At 32.0% G+C, this 19,810-nt stretch overlaps 1 protein-coding gene across 2 annotated transcripts in view; it reads left to right on the forward strand.

Annotated features, from left to right (window-relative positions):
* The window catches only part of LOC130899110 (neuroligin-4, Y-linked), a 530,244-nt gene that overhangs the window by 408,802 nt on the left and 101,632 nt on the right, over positions 1 to 19,810 (forward strand). For both annotated transcript variants that reach the window (XM_057808881.1, XM_057808882.1), the window contains exon 4: positions 16,372 to 16,635. In XM_057808881.1, coding sequence (XP_057664864.1) covers positions 16,372 to 16,635 — 264 coding nt within the window. The remainder of the gene's footprint in view (positions 1 to 16,371; positions 16,636 to 19,810) is intronic.

Below are 19,810 nucleotides of genomic sequence, written 5' to 3' on the forward strand. Positions count from 1 at the left end.
TAATAATAAGGTTTTTTATGCGTGAAGAGTACCGATACTGAAGATGTTTTGATGGATCATTTCGTATCTATTGCTCCAAAAGTTTGTCAAGATATTGTAGAAACTTAGAACAGCAAAAATAGAGTCTTCAATAAAAAAAAAGAAAAAATTCAGAGCATTTGAAACAATTGACAGACCAATCTTCATGTTTGCCTTGAATTTTATGTATCAAATAGGAAACAACTAAGATACAAACAGGATTTGAGTAAGTGTAAATGGTGAAAAAAACAAAATGGGAGAAGGAAATTATAAGAATCACAAGTAGGAAACCATGTACAACAAAGACAAATGAAATACGGGATACATTTGATTAGAGGCAAATAAAGCAATTTGGGAAGCAAAAATAATAGTAATAAACCAAATAAGCAGCCCTAGCGGAATAATAGGAAACGCATTAGCAATAACACCAATTAGGAAGGAGAATATGTGAAATAATAATAATTGTAGGAAGTGTAGCCATTACATCTTATGAAAGGTAGTTCGTGAGTTTAAATACAAATTCTGTAGGTCTAGTTCGCTAGCTAAACTGGGAAACTTTCAAATTTGTTTTCTGTATCTTTTCTCGCGCTCCTTCCAAGTATCTCAAATATCTCGGAATGAAAAGTAGTTCAGGTTCCTTGCCGTATGCCGGTGTCGAGTACTCGACCTAGAGAACCGCATCGGTAGAACTATCTCCCAGTATCTTGGATTATCCTTTGAAAACGGTTTTGATGTGTTGCATATTGGTAGTTTCCAGCCATCTATTCAAAAAGCTGTTTTAAGATCTTCATCTGCTAATTACATTGATAAAACCATCGGGTACGGGAATTATGGAAACGAGTAGTGTTTAGGGCCATACATGAGCTTGATAATATTTATCGGTATTTTCTCTAGTTGCCAATATAGTTTTGATCTATCTCAAAGGTGGTAATCACCACACTGGAGAATTTGTATACTATCGCAGCAGATATTGATGTATTTGCTCCTGTGTTTTTGGGGTGATTTATACAGTTCTTCTTTATGATTTTTAAATATGCTTCCATGACTTCCAATACAATCTCAATTCCAAAAATCGAATAAATCATTTGTTTGAACAAGAATTTAATATGGCTTTTATTCATCATTACTTGTAAATACGTTATATTTTTCAAAAGCTCTCACGTTACTTATCAATATGAATTTAATTGGAAATTTTGAGAGCTAATGGTTATCCAGACAACTGTTTATGTAATAGTTTTCAGGCCAAGAATTATTAAAGATTTAAAACAAAAATTGTATGTTTTATTATGAAACTATGCTAAAGTTTTCTATATATCTCAAATAAATATTTAGGGGGTACTCACGACTTTAGACTTCACATGCTTATAGTATGTTTTTACAGATTTTCAAAAGTCTTCAGCTTCGAAAATACATTCTCTACCATTCCTTACATTCTAATTTATTACTGATACTACTAAACAATATTTACCAATAACTTACATCAAAAGTTTCCCAAAGTTTTACTATGCTATTAAGCATGTTTCGTATTCTTTGCATCTTATTGTACAGCATACCAAAGTTTCTATCTATTCTGCTCCGTGATTCTCCTGCTGTTTCTCTGGGTAATAAATTAGGTCTGTCGAGTTGGAGTTTTAAAAATGCCAGTCAGCGTATGCTTCCCATCCAATTCGCAGTAATGCATTAATTTTCTAGTTTAAACCGAATAAGTACATTAAACATAGCAAAGCCATGATTAGAAGTTGTATGGATGTAATACTACAGTGCTATTAAAAATTAAAACATTGCAGGATATTAGAAAAAGTCAACGGGAGATAGCGAAACGTTGGAATGTTAGTCGTTCAACAGTAAAAAGAACACACCAGTGACGGCCCGATATAGGTGGAAAACCAAAAACAACAACTCGGATGGATCGCTGTCTCACGATTGCTGTATTGCGAAACCAAACGCAAACCGCTAAAATGCGGCATTCAACGAGCTCACGGAATAGCAATCAGCACATCTACTGTTCGATGAAGGCTGAAAGAAAGTGGTTTGACAGCTTGCTTACTGCACCTCAAAGAAGACGCTGACTTGCTTTTGCTCGTGAACACATGAATTGTGAACACAGTGGACGACTGGAAAGAGATATTGTTCACGGATGAGTGTAGAATGTCCCTGTATGGCAACTATGGCAAAAATAAGAGCTGGAGAACGGTATGCTGCCTGTACTCGGTTACCACGGGTTGCGTATAGAGGTAATGGCACGACGATACTTTACAGAAATCCTAGAAGATTACATACTACTATTTGTTGGATTTCTTGCTTATGGTTTTCGGCTATTGAAAGATAATGCTCGCCAGCACATCACAAAAATGCTTACAGAGTACCTTGAAGAGGTTGGTATTGCAAAAATAAACTGGCCCGCTCAATCCTATTGAGCATATTTGGGCCCAGCTCAAAAGACGTGTAAGACGTAGCATGAACCCCGTCACTTTTTGTGTGTGGTTTGTTATTTTATTGTTATTATAGTTGTTGTTGTTATTATACATTCTCGAATTGTTGTTTACTGTCTAATTGCAACCCGTACGAGAATAAACATAATGTAACATGGATATATACATCAGACATTTATTACAACAAAAATAATGTAAAAGTTTAAGTAATCTCGCAAAATTTTGGGGTGGCCCGTTTCACTGACGCGCATTGTATATTGAATCATTCTTGAAATTTTTACAGAATATCAGACTGAATCAGTTACAGATTTAACATATAGCAATCACTTATAAAATCTACTCATATTCAGAATTTTATTTTTACAACAAACCTGCTCGAACTCACTCCTGTGTAGCTAAGGTGTAAAAGGGAACATGGGGTATGAAAAAGGGCATAATTCGTTTTTGTTGCAATATTTCTTTTGTCTTATAAGAAAGTTGAGATTTCTGCCGAGAAAACAAACTCACGAAAACGATGAAATATTTTATAATACATTTTCAAAAAACGATTTCAGTATTTCCCAAAGAATCATAAAGAATTGCGACTATTGATTTGTGAGACACAGAAATTTCGGACCCCAGCCACGATTCTCACTGTCAATTACAGTTGGAAACGCTGGTGATCGGATAAAACTGGGCTCAACCTCCTGTAAAAAGATTCTGAATTTATTATACTAGTCTTGTAACATCTCCAATATTTCCACTCTGTTTTACCAAATTTTAGTCAAATATTGATTGAGGGCTTGAATTTTCTTCATTGTCTATATTATTTAAAGCCATACTAGTTTCTTCTATTTAAATGTATACAAAAGTATAGAATGTCCTGAATAACTGACTAATAGATTCATCCTTGTACAGCCGAAACTTTTGAAGCTACAGGTTAATGAGGGAATGGACATTTCCGTGGAAGTTATTCTCAAAGCTAGGATTTTCTAATTTTGTGTTTAAGGTAAAGATCATAGAATAATAACCTCGTATTTAAGCGGTTTTTAAAATTCAAGCCCCATAAGGGCGGACGGGGGATGAAATTCATTTATTGGGTTTAAAATTATTATACGAAACACACTTATCACTTACAATCACACGTTTTGATAACCAGAATTCAGAGATTGAAGTTTACCTTTGGATAATAACTTGAGATGCTGGGGCAGACGTCAATACACAGCAGACTGAATTGAAAATTTTCAAACACATTTTAGAATTCTAAATAAAATTTTATGTGATCGAATACTTACTGTCCGATGACAGATAAGAGAATAATTTCTTGAGAAGTGTACTACGAACAGAATCATCCCATTCAAAAATACAGAATAGTCAACGAATTATTATATGGTTTTATATGAATGCATGAACTAGGTTTTCGAAAATATATCAGTGATTTTTAAGTTACTGTCCCTGAGTTTTATACAAGGAGTCTCAAAACAACGTTAAATTTTAAAAAACAATTTCAAGTAAAGCAAAGAGTTTTTAGAGAAAATGTTTCTCAAATATCAGAATATATTGCTTGGGAATTTATTTCTTAAAAATGACATCATCCAAATGTAAACCGTTGCGTTCACGTCATTTATTTATCCGAAAAAAATAACGTATTAGTAGAATGATATTTCATAACGACATCATTTACATGATAATAGGTTCGTCATCAAATATTATGATCGCTTTCATTGTGAAGCTAGAGAATGAATACATACACATTTCAAAAAACTTGACTATTTGCTTGTGATTATCATCACTTCAACTAATAGCCAATTAAAATGGAAATTCAAATTAGTAACTAAAAACAAGTATGCTATTTTCAATCAAGGGGCTTAAAGTATGGTGATTTTTATTATATCTTGAAAACATATAGAATTGAAAATGTGTCAATAAAACTATTTTTGGTGGATAACACTGTAATTATTGTAACTTTTTTCGTATTTATTTACACGCTTTCTATCCGTGGGATGACTCAATAAACACCGCCAATTAAGTTCTCAATTTATTTACACACTATACAATACACTTAACTCATAATAATTCACTTATAAATATAACTTGAACAATTTCTGTGATCACTTCTACTAATTCATTCTTCTCACTACAACTATTTATTTGAACCTGAAGTAACTTTTTTTATATACCACAAATAGAATTCTACAAAGTTCTAGAACAAAAAGAAATGAATAAACTCTCCTAGAAATTATTTAGAAGAAATACTGTAAATAAACCGCCCGCTATAATAAAAAGTTCATTAAAGGCGTTTCCATAGTAGTTGGATAGGGCCAGTACAGGGAACATTTTTGCGAACTTCGTAACAATATTCATATCTTTTGAAAAAAGCTGTTATTTATAGAGGGTACTAAATGGATGATAATATCATGAAACACCAAATTAAACATTATTCAATAAAAAGCTCACATTATTGTTTTATGTATCTAGTGAATGTCGGCAACAAGAACTTGTTGATATTTCAGTCAAATATGTACAAGATGAAAAACGTTTGTTGTCAGTATTGTACCCATCAACAAGGCATCTGCTTAAACTATTATAAAGACACATTTGGAAAAATGGAAAATGGAAAAGTACATTGGTAGGCACTACATAATAAAAGAGTACCACAATGCTGAATGATATTTAGACGGCCTCATATCCTCAAAAAATGAAGTTCCAATGATGTTGAGAGGCGTATTATCTGGGTTTCGCATTTTCTAAATTCATACATTGTAATTTTGTAAATAAACAATAAGTTAGTAGAGAGCCTAATAGCTGTACAGGCCATAATGTTAATTATATATGCCCACACAGACATAAAGTAATCCATTATATAGATGAAATGAATGATGAAATTTACTGTATAAAAACACGATGTGCTGGTACGTCATAGAAAATTATATCTCTGGGATTATTGATTCTTATACAGGGTGAGTAATAAGGAACTTTACATTCTTCTATCATATGTAGAGTCCTCCGGAGAGGATACCTTCAGGCTACTAAATAGTGTCAACTCCTCTTCTTCATTAATTTACAAGGTAAGTTGTGAAATTGATCATAAATTTTAATTGGCTATAGTTTTCACACAGCTTATTTGATTTGTCTATTTTTTATGATACAGTACACTACTATTAATAATTCGCCTGGTGTTAGCTAGGACCAGCATTAGAAAAATTGATTTTGGTGTTCGAAATGAATATTGTACACTCGTATACTATTTTTTCAAATGTGATGAGGGATTATATTATAAAAAACGTCTTTATTCACTGTTTTTTCTTCCCTGATAATAAATAATTCAAAGGATATGGGTGATTCCGTTCTAACTGTGATTTTTTGTATTAAAAATTTCAAGATTTTAAAATTTAACTTTTCTAACTTTTTTATGCATATTATTCATCTATTTTACTGTAAAAATAAAACTCTAAGAGGAATTTACTACAACTTCAAAGTATCACGAGCAAGACACAAATGTCGGATTTTGAGTTCCACGGTACTGACTCATTTATCCACGGTACTGACATGGTAACTTAAGATATTAAACAACAAGTGCATCAATTTTCCTCAGTTTGATCATAAACATTAGAATTTATAAGGTAATTAGTTTAAATCATTTGTTACGACAAAAAAAATTAATAATTTATCGGTAAATTCTAGGAATGGACATGACACGGTACTGACATTCAAGTGATGTAGTATAAGTTTTCTTTAAGTGGCAAGTTATATTGTATAAAAATAATGTTTAAATATCTTAAGAATTATTCAATTAACACAAAATTTTTATTAATTGATTATTAATTAATGACTAGTACAAAAAAACAATACAGGACATTGAATATCACAGTTATAATGGAATCACCCATATACATAGTAGGTTTTGCTTGTATCTATATATGAACTTGTGGCTCCTTGTGTGAGAAGAATTATCCCTAAATTCAATACGTGTAAAATAACTTAGTCCCCGGTATATAGTTGTGACTTTCGGCTGAGTTATCCCTGAGAAGCAGCTGAAAAATGGTGGTGTAGTTTTCTAGAAGGCAACATAGATTGACTAACCTTTAAAAGTTAATCTAAAGCTACACTTCAAAAGGTCATCAATATTGCTACTCATTTGTTACTAGAAATTTTCCTAATTTGTTCAATAGAAAATCAAACGTAGGAATAGAGAAAACATAAACAACTCAATAAACATCTACTTTGATAAATACCTAGTAAATCATTTCAGAGATTATAGTTTTCTATATTTTACTTCAATACCATAATTAGATTCGTTCACTCTTTGTAGCTTTTTTTTTTCTCATTTTAGTACATGTTTGTTGATTTTAATGAGCCCTTACGACAACAATGTATATATACTGCTTCATAAAGTTTTCTTCTCAAAAACATGTAGGGATGTATAAAGATAGCAACTTCAGTATACAATCAACTGAATGGGATTTATTATTTTCACTTATCCCGAGCTTGTTGATGTTGCTTCCGGCAAAGAATCTACTTTTCGTGAAAAATGTGATTCGTATTGGATTATGAGAACGAGCAGATAACATAGGAAAACTGGAACTGATTTTTTCTTTTGTTTATTTTCAAATTTGCTTTTTATTGGATTTTTACAGGAACGCGATTCACGAGAGGAATCAAATGAAATTTTGTTAAGATCAGCTTTGTCTCGTCGGTATCACGGAGATCTAAATTTCAGGGTGTTTATTTTAACCCAAGAAGATGTTATGAAAATAAAATTTGTCACTGGTTTTGTTATTTACGAGGATTGGATCTAAAAAGATATGAATTTGTGGAGATATTTCAAAAATTTATCCATATTTATTTGTATCAGAGTTTGTCGAAATAGCACTTACTTTTATTAGTAGCTGTGAATTGAGAGAAATCCAGCGTTTCATTCCTGAATCCTCTCAATTTATTTTTCATATGATGATACACATATTTGCTGCGTTGCTTTTGAAATAAAAACAAAAATAAAAAAACTCAACCCAGATCAATGTTCCTAAAAAACGTGCCTGGTAGAAAGTTTGTTTTCTTTTTCAAATTTCCATTTATTTAATCGGCTTCCGTGCTAAACTGATAGATTTTTAGAATGGTTACCAGACAAGAAAAATATGAAAAATTTTCTAAACAACTTAAACAGATTCATATCTTTCAGTAACTCAACAATTATGAGAGATTGTTCAGTTATTTAAGGTTTCCTTCTGAAGTTGCCCCTAATTCTACCTAAAAGACTTATGTCACGATTATATAAAGAATCGCTTTCATTATGTCCGCCGATATTTAATTCTAAATTTCATCAAAATTTTTCACAATTAATATTTTCTGACATGATAATTTCATAATGCTTTTCCCCATTAGCAGGATCTTATTGAGTTTGGTTGATATTGGTTGATCGTAGTAACGCAAATTCCACGCAATTTTGAAGATAGCTTCCAAAGTTTTTGTGTCTTCTAATATTCAAACTAAAAAGCTCTGGATCATTGATTCTTAGTTCCTTCCAAACTTCATCGCCATCACAAAGGAAGAAGGAAAAACGGCATTTTTTTGGTTACAACTACAAATCTCATCATTTTTGTCATTTAATATTTTATATTCATATTATTTTTTTTTGGACTAATTTCTAGGAAGGTTTCTATTCATTATTTGTTTGTTTACTTTCTTGAAGAGCTGCGAACTTCGTTTTCGGTACATAAACTAGTTTGTTCAGCAGCTAGAGTTGGTATATATCTTATACTTTCTGCTAGAACATCTGGATCTGTTCAGTATAATCATTTTGTGAATAATACTGATTAATCATTCTGTTATAATCGTTGATCGTTCCTTTTTTCACTTGTTATGATTGGATTATTTAAAATCTTATATTTCTTGTTTTTTTTTCCATCTTCTTGATCGTCTGCCTAGTTGTCTCGTGTTTTCCGTTTCTGGTTTGTAGTTTTCAGGAATTTTATAGACATAATCTCTCCCACCTCACCTAATTTTTTATTATTTTTGTAAATATTAAGTATCTTGAGTCAATTTTTTTGTTAATCCTTCCCCTACTTGCAAAAAGTTTTCTTATAATAATAATAACGTTTGATTATGGTCTATTTTCATTTCTCCTTTTTTTCTATTCATAAAACAAATTCCATACTGCACAAAATCTTACGACAGCTACCCCTGCCTAAAGGTATATAACAAATTATTTATTATTCTAAAATGATAGTCAAATACGGGTGTCCAGAAACTTTCATGCCAAACGCAAACTATAGACACTGGATGTGATTTTGTATTTGCGTAACCTAATTTAACTTTATCTATGAGGAAGTTAGTATCCTTTGAAGCTGCTATTCACCAACTTCCTCGAAACTTGCATATGCCTGCAATAATAACTCTTCTACTTCACTATATACCTGATCTCTCCATCGCAATCATATGTGTGAAATGTGCGATGGGCTACGGGTCATTTGTTGACATTATTTCCGTAATATTCATGGTTTTACAAAAACTAGATTTCTGTGTTTTTAACTTTACATGTCCATAGCCAAGTACGGATTCAATATAAGCATACTGTTACGAACTCGTCCACGACATGGACCATGAAGCCGATCCTGTTCGGTTATGATGGTGGTTTAAAATTTAGCAAGTAAACTGTGGCGATTTGTTTATATTATTTGTTTTAACTGAGATTTTTTTATATATTTATTTTCTAGAAGTGTTCGTTCGAAAATTCGTTTAGGGTATATAAACTAGTTTGTTTAGCAGCTAGAGTTGGTTTATAATGAAAATTCATTGTGAACGGAAAGAAATAGAAAAGTTAACCAGTGAATTTAAATAAAATAGAAAAGTAGCTTCATAAGTAGTGAATATTTAATTATACGTCTAGAGTAATTTATAATATATGAAGTGAATAGAAAACAGTGTCTATAAATTTACTCCACCCACCGTCATAAGTCATTTTGAATTGAATCCCATGAATTCCAAGTTTTTACAAAAATTAATATATATATATATATATATATATATATATATATATATATATATATATATATATATATCCCCTATGGCTCCCAATTGCAAGGAGAGGTTTACCATCGGAATCTATATTATCGGCGACTACGCTCGATTTTCACCTGACCAATGGTTCACAGTTGGAAGTGAGGATGGCGCCACTTAGTGTTCGCTGGGAAATGTTTAACTACATGTTGTAATTCAATATTCTTCGAGGCATTAGCCAGGAAAGTAGTTGTTTTCTCCTAATGAAATCCGTTTTCCAAAACTATCGAGAAGAAACTCGAAAGTTTATTGCAGAAAAAAATTATGATATTGAGATGAATTTCAGACTTTGGGCAGCAACACAATTTGCATAAATCTCTGATAAAAAACTAATTACCTTACACTTTCTACTAAAACATCTGGATCTAGGTATTCAATATAATCAATGTGTAAAATTTGTAACTGATTAATTTTTTTGTTATGATTGTTGATCGTTCCTTTTTTCAGTGTTGTGATTGAATTAATTGAAATCTGTACTCTATAATTATGGATATTTAATCTTCTGTGCTTATCTTAAGACGCTAAGCTTCAGCTCTCATACCATCTGCTTAGTTGTCCCCGTATTTTCGGTTTCGGGTTTGTAGTTTTCTAGCATTTTATAGACATAATCTCTCCCACTTCGTCTATGTTTTCTAACTCATAATTTTTATTCTTTTCGTTAATTTTGAGAAAATCTACAAATATAAAGTGGTTAGTCAAGGCTACTGTTTACTTATATATAATAATACTTTTATACCTATCATGAGATCATTTATTTGAACTGAAACGATTTAAATAATAAATTGGTAAGAAATATTTTTTGATAGTAAGAATTTGTTGTCTCAATTTTTGTACGTTCCATTCTTTTAAACTGAACGGTTCTTAAATAAGACATCAACAAGAAAAATATTCCTCTGAATTCCTTTTTGTTCTTTATCTCAAACGTCCCATTTCACATTCCAGCGTGTAAAGCAACCTCTTAATTAAAAACGAGTCCCATCGGAATTAAAAATGTTAATGTGACGTTCAAATTGCTTATTTCTCCAATAAATGATGAAATGGCTACACAATCTTATTTCCTTTCTGTATTATAAGGTATGGAATAACCAAATGGAATCAATTCGTTGTTAACTTGTCGGGAAAAGTGCTTGGAGATATCGATTTGCGCCGTTGTAGCGTATTTTTCTGGAAAAAATTAAACTAGCTGTCATGTGAGAGTGGCCATTATTAACTTTCTAAGGCTACCGTTGAACAGAGAAGTTGCTTTTCGATCAGAATTATGTAGGTAGTATGATATCCACATTCGTATCATCATTCACTGCATTGGGTAAATTTCTTTCTTGAACAAAACTTATTCCAACAGTGGCAATTTTGACGATTAACATAACCGTGAAATGTAAATGTGTTTTCAACAAAAAACAGAACAGCTTTTGAAAAATATCGTTATCTAACATTGTTTTCATTCGTTCATCTCCAATCGATATCGTTATCCTTGAGCTCCTTAGTATCATTTTATAGAGGTACATTTGATTTTCCTTTTATATTCGAAAAATGTGTGATTCCTGTTGATCAGTGATGCTGCTTTTCGATCAGAATTATATGGGTTTCCTTGGTACTTATGCATAATATCCAATTACGTATCAGCACTTACTGCATTAGCTAGATTTGTTTCTCGCACTCCCCATTCTCAACAAATCTTATCATTTGCGTCACAACGTATAATTTAATGAAGAAAACTCAATCCAATATTAACTTGCAACTATTACGTATTGACAAATCACCCCTTGACTTCGTTATCGATGACTAGAGATAAATGTGAACGACTCCATTAAGTCACCCACTATTTTCAAGTCACCACTTCCATAATTAATTTTTCTTAGTTGTTAAACCCGCACAGTTATATAAAAATGAATGGTTTTATTATGTTAATAGGCCGTTGAACAGTAACCATTTAGATACAAAAGCAACAACGCTGTTAAATAGGGCAATTGAAATTGTTAAGAATGGAAACTGCCGTTAAATTGTGTTTTCTGGTAACCACGTAGGAAGACTAAATTAAAATTAATGAGGTTAGGAGCACCATTTTCGAAATAGAAGTGAGATTTGAAGTTTTCAACGAGATGGCTCATTTACGTGTTTGTATTTTTAAGTACTCCACTCGGCAACTTACAAGAAATTGAGTTTGGATGGGTTCTATAGTGAAGTGATAACAAAAATATCATTTATCATCATTTTAGTGTTGAATAAATATGAATGGGGTACATAAAGTTTTGATGTTATTAACAAAACGTAATGCAGGTGTACAATTTCACGGTGTGTGAAACATTTAGTACAAGCTCTTCGAGAAACATGCCCTTCGTTGTCCAACAACAAAAAAACATCCCTCTCTTGATGATTTTAGTTGCTCCCTATCAAAAGTACTCATTCAGAAACCGATTTATTACTATATTATTTCTTTATTTAGACATGATCAAATTATGACGTCTAGGTATTATATATAAGAACTAATTCTAAAGATGGAGTTCAGATTTTATTAATAGTTATGATTATTTCATGCTATTTGACAATATGTAGAAGCTCTGCCTTAATTATCATTTCGTTGAAATTTTCTCAAGTTTTCTCGTGTCTTACGAAGCATTGTATTATACGAAAACAAGTTCTCTTCAGCATTGGGTGAAGTATTCGAAAGCCAATTTTTGAAAGAGACCATTTTCTCGTGATACTCCCGATTTTTATCCCATAAAGCATCTGGCATAAAACCATTCTGTTATTTTATAATAACAAACTGTTCCTATCTCGAATATTGTATTGAGAAACCATTTGTTTTATTGAATTAAAAAATGTTGATCTTTTAAAATCCGGCAAATTCTTATCTTCTCTAACTACTCTCAGAAGATTAGCCGCTGTAGATAATTTATTTTGAGAAAAAACATTTTGCACAATTCTTCTGATGATGCTCTTGTCCAAATCATCGATTAAATTATTATTTTTTTTTCTTGATGGATTCTTTTTTGGGTCGACCACTGCATGATTAGCTCTGTACTTATAAAGGATTCGGTATACACTTGAGGAAGATACTTTCATTTTTATAAATATTCACAATGATCGGTTTTTTGCTAGCATTAAAATGAAGCTCTCTTCTTAGACACAGTCTAGCTAATGTCAACAACTTGATCATTAGGCTCCGTATCAGATATGCTTAAGAAAAAACACTACACCCGATCTGACGGTTTCTGCAGCAATGCGGTGCTAGCTCCTTTCACGAAGCTTTTTATTTATGGTATATTATGGTGCCTCTGATTTGGACCAATAGATGTCGTGCTACGTTTCTCCCGAGATATTCACGTGGTGATCACGTACTGATCAATATTTTGGTTCACTTTGAATGTGATATTATGAGGGCGAATCAATTGCAGGGTAACTTATGATAAGTTGAAGGTTCTCTTTTTCGTAAGGAAAAAATTGGTTTAATTGTGAGGTAAATACAGACAAATGAGGATTTTTAGTGTGAATTGAACAAATTTATCATGGTCTAAGAACATTTAACAACCGTGGAAGAGTTACATTGAAAATTATTAACGAACGAACAAATTATTTTGCATGAAACGTTACATATGCAAAAGCTATCTGTAAGGTGGGTGCCAAGATTACTAGATACTAATCTGGCTTGTAGTAGAAATTTAAACTAATGGTTGGATACCTTGAAACGTACCCTTCAGAACTCCATAAACAAAAATATAGTCCGAACAACGTTTGTTCAGTCAATAAGATCATGACTACAGGATTTTCTATTTCCATAGGTGTAATATTTGTTGAAAACTTATGAAAAGAGTGACAAATAACTGGCCGATATTGACATGTACTAATGTGCTAACACGTGATGCTATCAAACTTCAAAAGATAACCACACTCATCAATGGGAAGAGTTCTATTCCTACAACTCCTGCCTATTCAACAGGATAGTTGCCGAACCACTGAATTTATTCTCTAACTCACCACAATCACCTAATCCAGCGCTCCCTTACATTCTCTTCACAAACTTAAGAAATATCTTGATGAAAATAGATTTCAAACAAATGAAGCGGTGATGGCAAACGATTAACGCGTATTTTACAAAACTTTTGAAAGATCATTTCTCAGATGACTGAGTGTGTAACAAATGAGGCTATATTCGACAATAGAATATTTCAATTGAAGTGAAGTTACATTCACGTTTATGTTCTGCAAGATACATAAATATGAGTAAATTGGTTATAATCAATTAATAAAATACTTATTTAAGATTAACATAGATTAATAGAAGAGATCCACTACAAATTGTATTTTTATTATACCGCAAATTCAGTATATTTCTATCACATCACTCTAAACCTCAAAAACCGTTACAAATATAACTAACTAGAAAATAATGGCAAAACTAAATGCTTAAGCGGCAAATGAGAAATTATACGTTAATTTACAAGTATAGTATACATTTATGCATTGAATTGAAATTCCAAAGTTAGTTTATTATAAGTGTATTTTCGAAAATAATTACTATAAATGGTTACATATTCAGTGACAACCAACAGTGTTTTGTATTTATTTTTTAGGTGACCAAAATTGCTCTTTTTGCAGACATTCCAATTTCCACAACAGTAACAAACTCAAAACTTCTATTAGTTATTTCACTATCGACTAATATATTGAACACAGGAAAAAATTGAAAAAGGATGCAATTTGAATGACAGCATCTTTTTTATTTGTAAAGCATTTATTAGTAACCTTAACAACATAGCGTTGGCAACGTTTGCTATTCACAACAACCTTGTGATTATTTGAATATCAAAATAAATTTCTTTATGCCCACATCTCTTATGAATTATTTTTTCTATTGATGAATATCATATAAGTCCGGTCAATGTCACTGATCTCGTAGATGGAACATCTCGAAATTGAAAATTTTTCTAACATACCTCCATTGACAAATACTTTACATTTTTTGAGAATTGTTCAATCTTTTCATATGTCAAGGTTATTTTCTGTTTTGCAACGGATATTTCCGATTGTCGTTCCAAAAGCTTTCGCGACTGCGATAATTATAGTGAACCGCAGTTGCGAGTATTGGCACCATTATATTGACGGTTTAATTTTTTTTATAACTGCTCAACATAAAATATCAAGTCAACTATAAAATAATTTATCTGCATTCCTCATTCAATTACTAAAAGTGAGCGACTTCATATTTTGTCTTGATGTGTCTGATAGGAAATTATTACAAACATCCGATATTTTTTTAACAATATCTTGTTTAATTTAAAACTCGGAACTAAGAATTCTCCGTTCTGAACGTATATAAACGATGAGTGAAATGGAACATTCTATACAACAATATTGTTACAAACTTGTCCACAAAATGGATCGTGGATCCGAACCTGTCTGGCTATGATGGAATTCTGAAATTTGTAATTGTTCGTTTACTTTTTAAAATTCTGGATTTTTTTATATAAATCAGAGCTTGTTTAGCGGTTTAGAGTTTAGTTTATAATAAAAAGACAAAGTGAATGAAACTAGCATGAACAATTCATTTCAAGTGTTTATTCTTAAAAATGATTCGTTTATCATTCATCTTTCGTAGAATCTGCACTTCATAGTAGTAAATATCATATTCCAATTAATGGTTTGTTTGAATATCATCTATCAACATTACGAGATCCATATTTCGCTTTGTGGTTATTGTCCCGCGAAACGTAAAACAAAACGAAACAAATAACGGAGTAATTCCATATAGGATAATAGCATATCCACAGATGGGTATAAAAATCATTCGATAACTTCAGAAAATTTCTAAAATTATATAAGCAGTGGATACTGAAACTCTGGGAATACATAAGGAATCTAATGAAGTCCCTTTGTTAGAATTTAACTTTCGATTTTTTAGAAATATTCACTATGATCAAAATAGTGAAATAATTCATGACCCTATCATATTAAACGTCCTGAATTAATTTAAATTCAACCAATAATAACCATTATAGTATTACCGTATCTGAACTTTTGCGCATTTCTTCCGCGGGGCGTGAGACAGCACAACTCTTAACCAGCTCACTTTAGTCTATGATATCGACGTGAGTTGCTCAACCGGCTGGAGTATTTTTTTTTTTCTAACACTATTTTGTCCTGGTTCCGTTTCAAACTTGAGGTTCACGTGCACCACGTGCAGCTATGAAGTTTTGTTTCATTTTGTAGTAGAAATGCTCCTGGATATGTTGAGAACAGCTCACATGACGTTATAGAAAAACCACAATTGTACGAATAGTTTGAACAGTTTAATAATGGCGACTGATAATAAACCCTTCTTGTTAACCTTTATCAACTTTCTCTTCCCAGGTAAAAGCCTCAATCAAACCTTTTATTTGGAAGTGTTAAAGAGATTCGATATTTAGCAGACACGAAAGTAGTTTTTTCACCATTATATACCACCACACTTCGCAAAAGAATTTTTGGCTAAATTATATGGTAACGCTGCTCCACTTATCTTGATATTGATCTGACCCGGCCCCTCGTAATTTTTGTCACCTTCATGCATAAAATGATCATAAAAGACCACCGATTTCGCAATATTGTAGTAGACAAAAAACTAGGAATTCAACTCAGCCATTTCTTTAGATGATTACGGAAAATGTTCCCAACTCTAGAAGCCCCGGTAGGAGAAATTTATCTGTTGCAACGGAAAATGATAACGTTTTGTAGAAAAATTTAGAATGAGATTTAATATTTTGTTAAAAACTAATTCAGGAAATTTTTTGGTTCATAACGGATTGAACTGTTAAAATGTTAAATGAAAATCGAAGCCTCATTGTTTAATGAATTTTGATACGTAGGACAGTTTTTCGAACTACATTTTTAAATTTTGAATTTGTTTTAGGTGTACTTTTCCACCGCGCCATTTTGATGTCGGGATCAGCGTTGTCTCCGTGGGCCCTCATCCAGGAGCCATCTAGATTTGCTGCACAGGTAGCAGTACACGCCAACTGTTCACCTGAGTTACCACATCCTCATTTACTGAAGTGCCTTCGAGAGAAACCTGTGGAGTTATTATTGTCAACTCCAATTTTGCATCAACCAGAATTTGCCTTCGCTTTTGGACCCAGTGTCGATGGTGTTGTGATCGACACTGGGGAACCACCAGGTTAGACAAAATTATCATATGTGCTTAAATAATTTCTTAATTAATATACTCTCTCTACATTGAGTTATCACAAGTGTCATTCCAACAATAAATAAAAGAATCAGGATGAATTAAGAATAATTCATTTAACTGTGGATTGATTTACTTTGAAACGCGGCTTAGAAATATACCTGGATATAACAATTCATTAGAACTCAATTCAATTTCTAGTACATTTCTAGATTTTGTATATCTGTCTGTTATTTCTTTTTTCATATATTAGACTTTAGACTTAATCATCATTCACTGTGCTGAAATTCCGTTCTTAGTAAAACTCATTATTTTCTGTTTTATCTATATATAAATCTTCTTCCTTTTTTTTTGTTATTTCATATAATTATATTCTTCTGTGAATGTATCTATAACTAAGTAGATATTTGTCATCAGAGAAGGAATATTCCGAAACTTATACTTTCTGTATATAGACCAGGATTGTAAGTGAAGAATTCGATTCAAATATAAATATGATCAATTGAAGTTGAGGTTGTGCTATAATTATTGATATATTGCTATTGATCATTCATCATTGTTTCCAATAAACAACAAGCGAATACCAAAAATGAGAAATGAGAAAACTGTATTTACGGTCAGTGAAATCATGGCCACAATATTTGAGGATTCCTATTGATTATTTGGAAAAAATGAAAGCGACAACTGGCCGGTATTATGCTAATTTGCTGATACTCTTTCATAACGAACTTCGTAGTCGCATTTCTTGTTTTGTCCTATCACGACAATGCCATCCGTTCGTCTGCTACTGTTAAAGAAAAATAAGCATAACTGTTCATTGCTTCATCCACAAAATTTACGTTATTTTTTTTTTCTTTTGATTATACTTTGTTCCCAAACTGAAGAAACATTGTTTGATGGGAGCGATTTTAGACAAATCAAGAAGAATTTCTAAGAGACAATTTTGTGAATGGTTTCAGAAGAATTTAAAACTCGATGGACTAAGTGAATAAAATCAAAAGAAGATTATGGTGGAATGTAGATTGTGGGTGGTAGCGCTGATATTCTAATGTAAAAGCTAAATACTTTTTCATTTAAGTATCGATAAGGAATCTCAAAACCATCGTTATTTCTAAAGAATCCGTGAGTTGTAAGTTTTGTCTATAGAACAAAACCATAGAATTATGTGATTCCATTATCTAGTGTGTGATCTACACTAGCGGTCAAAAATGTTTTTCCACCTCTACCATTAAATTGCAATAAATACATTTTAACAAAGCTAAGACTTGCAAGAACCGTCTGATTTGTTAGTTTTTCTTCAACTGTAAATTATTTCTTTGAGGTTTATGATTGTAGTTTAGCCCCAGTTAATCTCGTGAGAACGTCCTGTGATTTATACTTTTTGGACCAAGACATATTTTTGTGAATTCCGTTTACGGAATGTTCTCGTTCTTGCAAAGTCTGACTTGTAAGCTTTAAAATCAATTGAAACCAAGAAACTATCGGTTGAAAATCGTACAAATATAATGGTACAATTGCTACCGAGTTAAAAAAAATGCCTCATAGACCGTGGACTACAACATGAAAAATATACATCCACCAGAAGCTTTGGCGGGAGATAATTTTCAGGGCGACCTCTAAAAATAACAACCCCTGAAGATAAACGTATTGTATTGATCAGTGAACGTGATCTACGACTCACGGATCCGGAGATAGCAGCAATGAATCTATGAATCTGCCTTTGAAAACTTCTACGGTAAGAAAGAGATTGAGAGAAGCTGGCCTTTTTGAGAAAGTGGCAGTGAAAAAACCTCTTTTAAGACGTCAAGATAAAACTAAGATGTTGCAGTGGGCTAACGAACATAAATACTGGACACATGAAGGGTGGAAGAATGAAAAAACGTCTATAGTATGGGAAAAATGAAAATAGCAGAAATTATGAGTGTATACAAATAAGCAGTTTTTGTTACAACTGCTATTTTTAAAGCAAAACTAGTGCAGTATTTTAATTAAATAAATATCGTAGACAAAACTTTGATACAACAAAATACTCCAAATGGTAAAAGCGGCATGTAGTGGAGCGAACTGCTAGTGAAATCCTGGGAGATGATGTTATTTGTTATTTTATAGAATTTGGCTCATACATCGTTGTTCAATGGAAATAATATAATGGGTAATTGGCTCGAATTACTGTTACAACTATTGTATTCTTTCTAATAATATACGTCTCTGATCAATTCTCTAATAATTATTATGATCATTCCATCAGTTTACTGTGAAAGTTACTTTCATTGGGATTTGTACATAAATTGTACATTATTTTTCACTTCTCTCTAATATCTTTAGTTCTAACATGACTTCTGACTGACTAACATCTTTTCTCATTTCTTTATGATTTACATCTTTGAAAATTCAGAATCACTGGTTCTACAATCTATACTTGTTTCACCCTTCATTTTCCGACTATCATTCGAACGATAAACAATCACAGTTAAACTCTCTTATGTCTACATTTCTATGATTTTCGCAAATTGAGTCCATTTGTCTGTGACAATTTCCTAGCATCCTCTATGATAAAATTACTTTAATCTTCTTAATCAATTTTCCAATTAGAACCAAGATAGGTTTTCCCGTTAAACGTATTACACCTGTACATAGCTTTAGACCTTCAATTAAAACAGTTTCGCTTATATACGACGCGAAATTGTCTTAATACGGGTGTTAATTCCAAATGCTCTTTTCCTAATTTGCTTGTAAATAATTGGTTGGAAACTCCAAATTGAATCTAATGAAAGGATTACATGGAAAGTCGGAGCTTATTTATGTCCTAACAGTTTGTGTAAACATCCACTGGAATTTTCGCAACATGAGGGCATAAAATAAATATGAGGCATCTCCGGACCGATCTGTAGTTGAAAGAATCTTCCTGTAATAGGAGCGAACACAGCTAATATAGAAATTACCCTGTACGCAGAACTGGTTGCAATCAATACTTCAATAAAAATGATTATTGGAAATAAATTTTACTACGACTCTACCTAAAACTAAGTTTTTTATATAGTGCATCAACCATTCCTAAACTGCTTTTTATCAGTATCCTGAGCTCTTAATCCATTCCAAGAATATAGAATCTAAGTAGGAATTTTGTGTTTTGAAATGTTTAAATCTAATCTAACCAAGAATAAAC

Source organism: Diorhabda carinulata, chromosome 10 (genome assembly GCF_026250575.1).
Source record: "Diorhabda carinulata isolate Delta chromosome 10, icDioCari1.1, whole genome shotgun sequence".
In the NCBI taxonomy this organism is placed as follows: Eukaryota; Metazoa; Arthropoda; class Insecta; order Coleoptera; family Chrysomelidae; genus Diorhabda; species Diorhabda carinulata.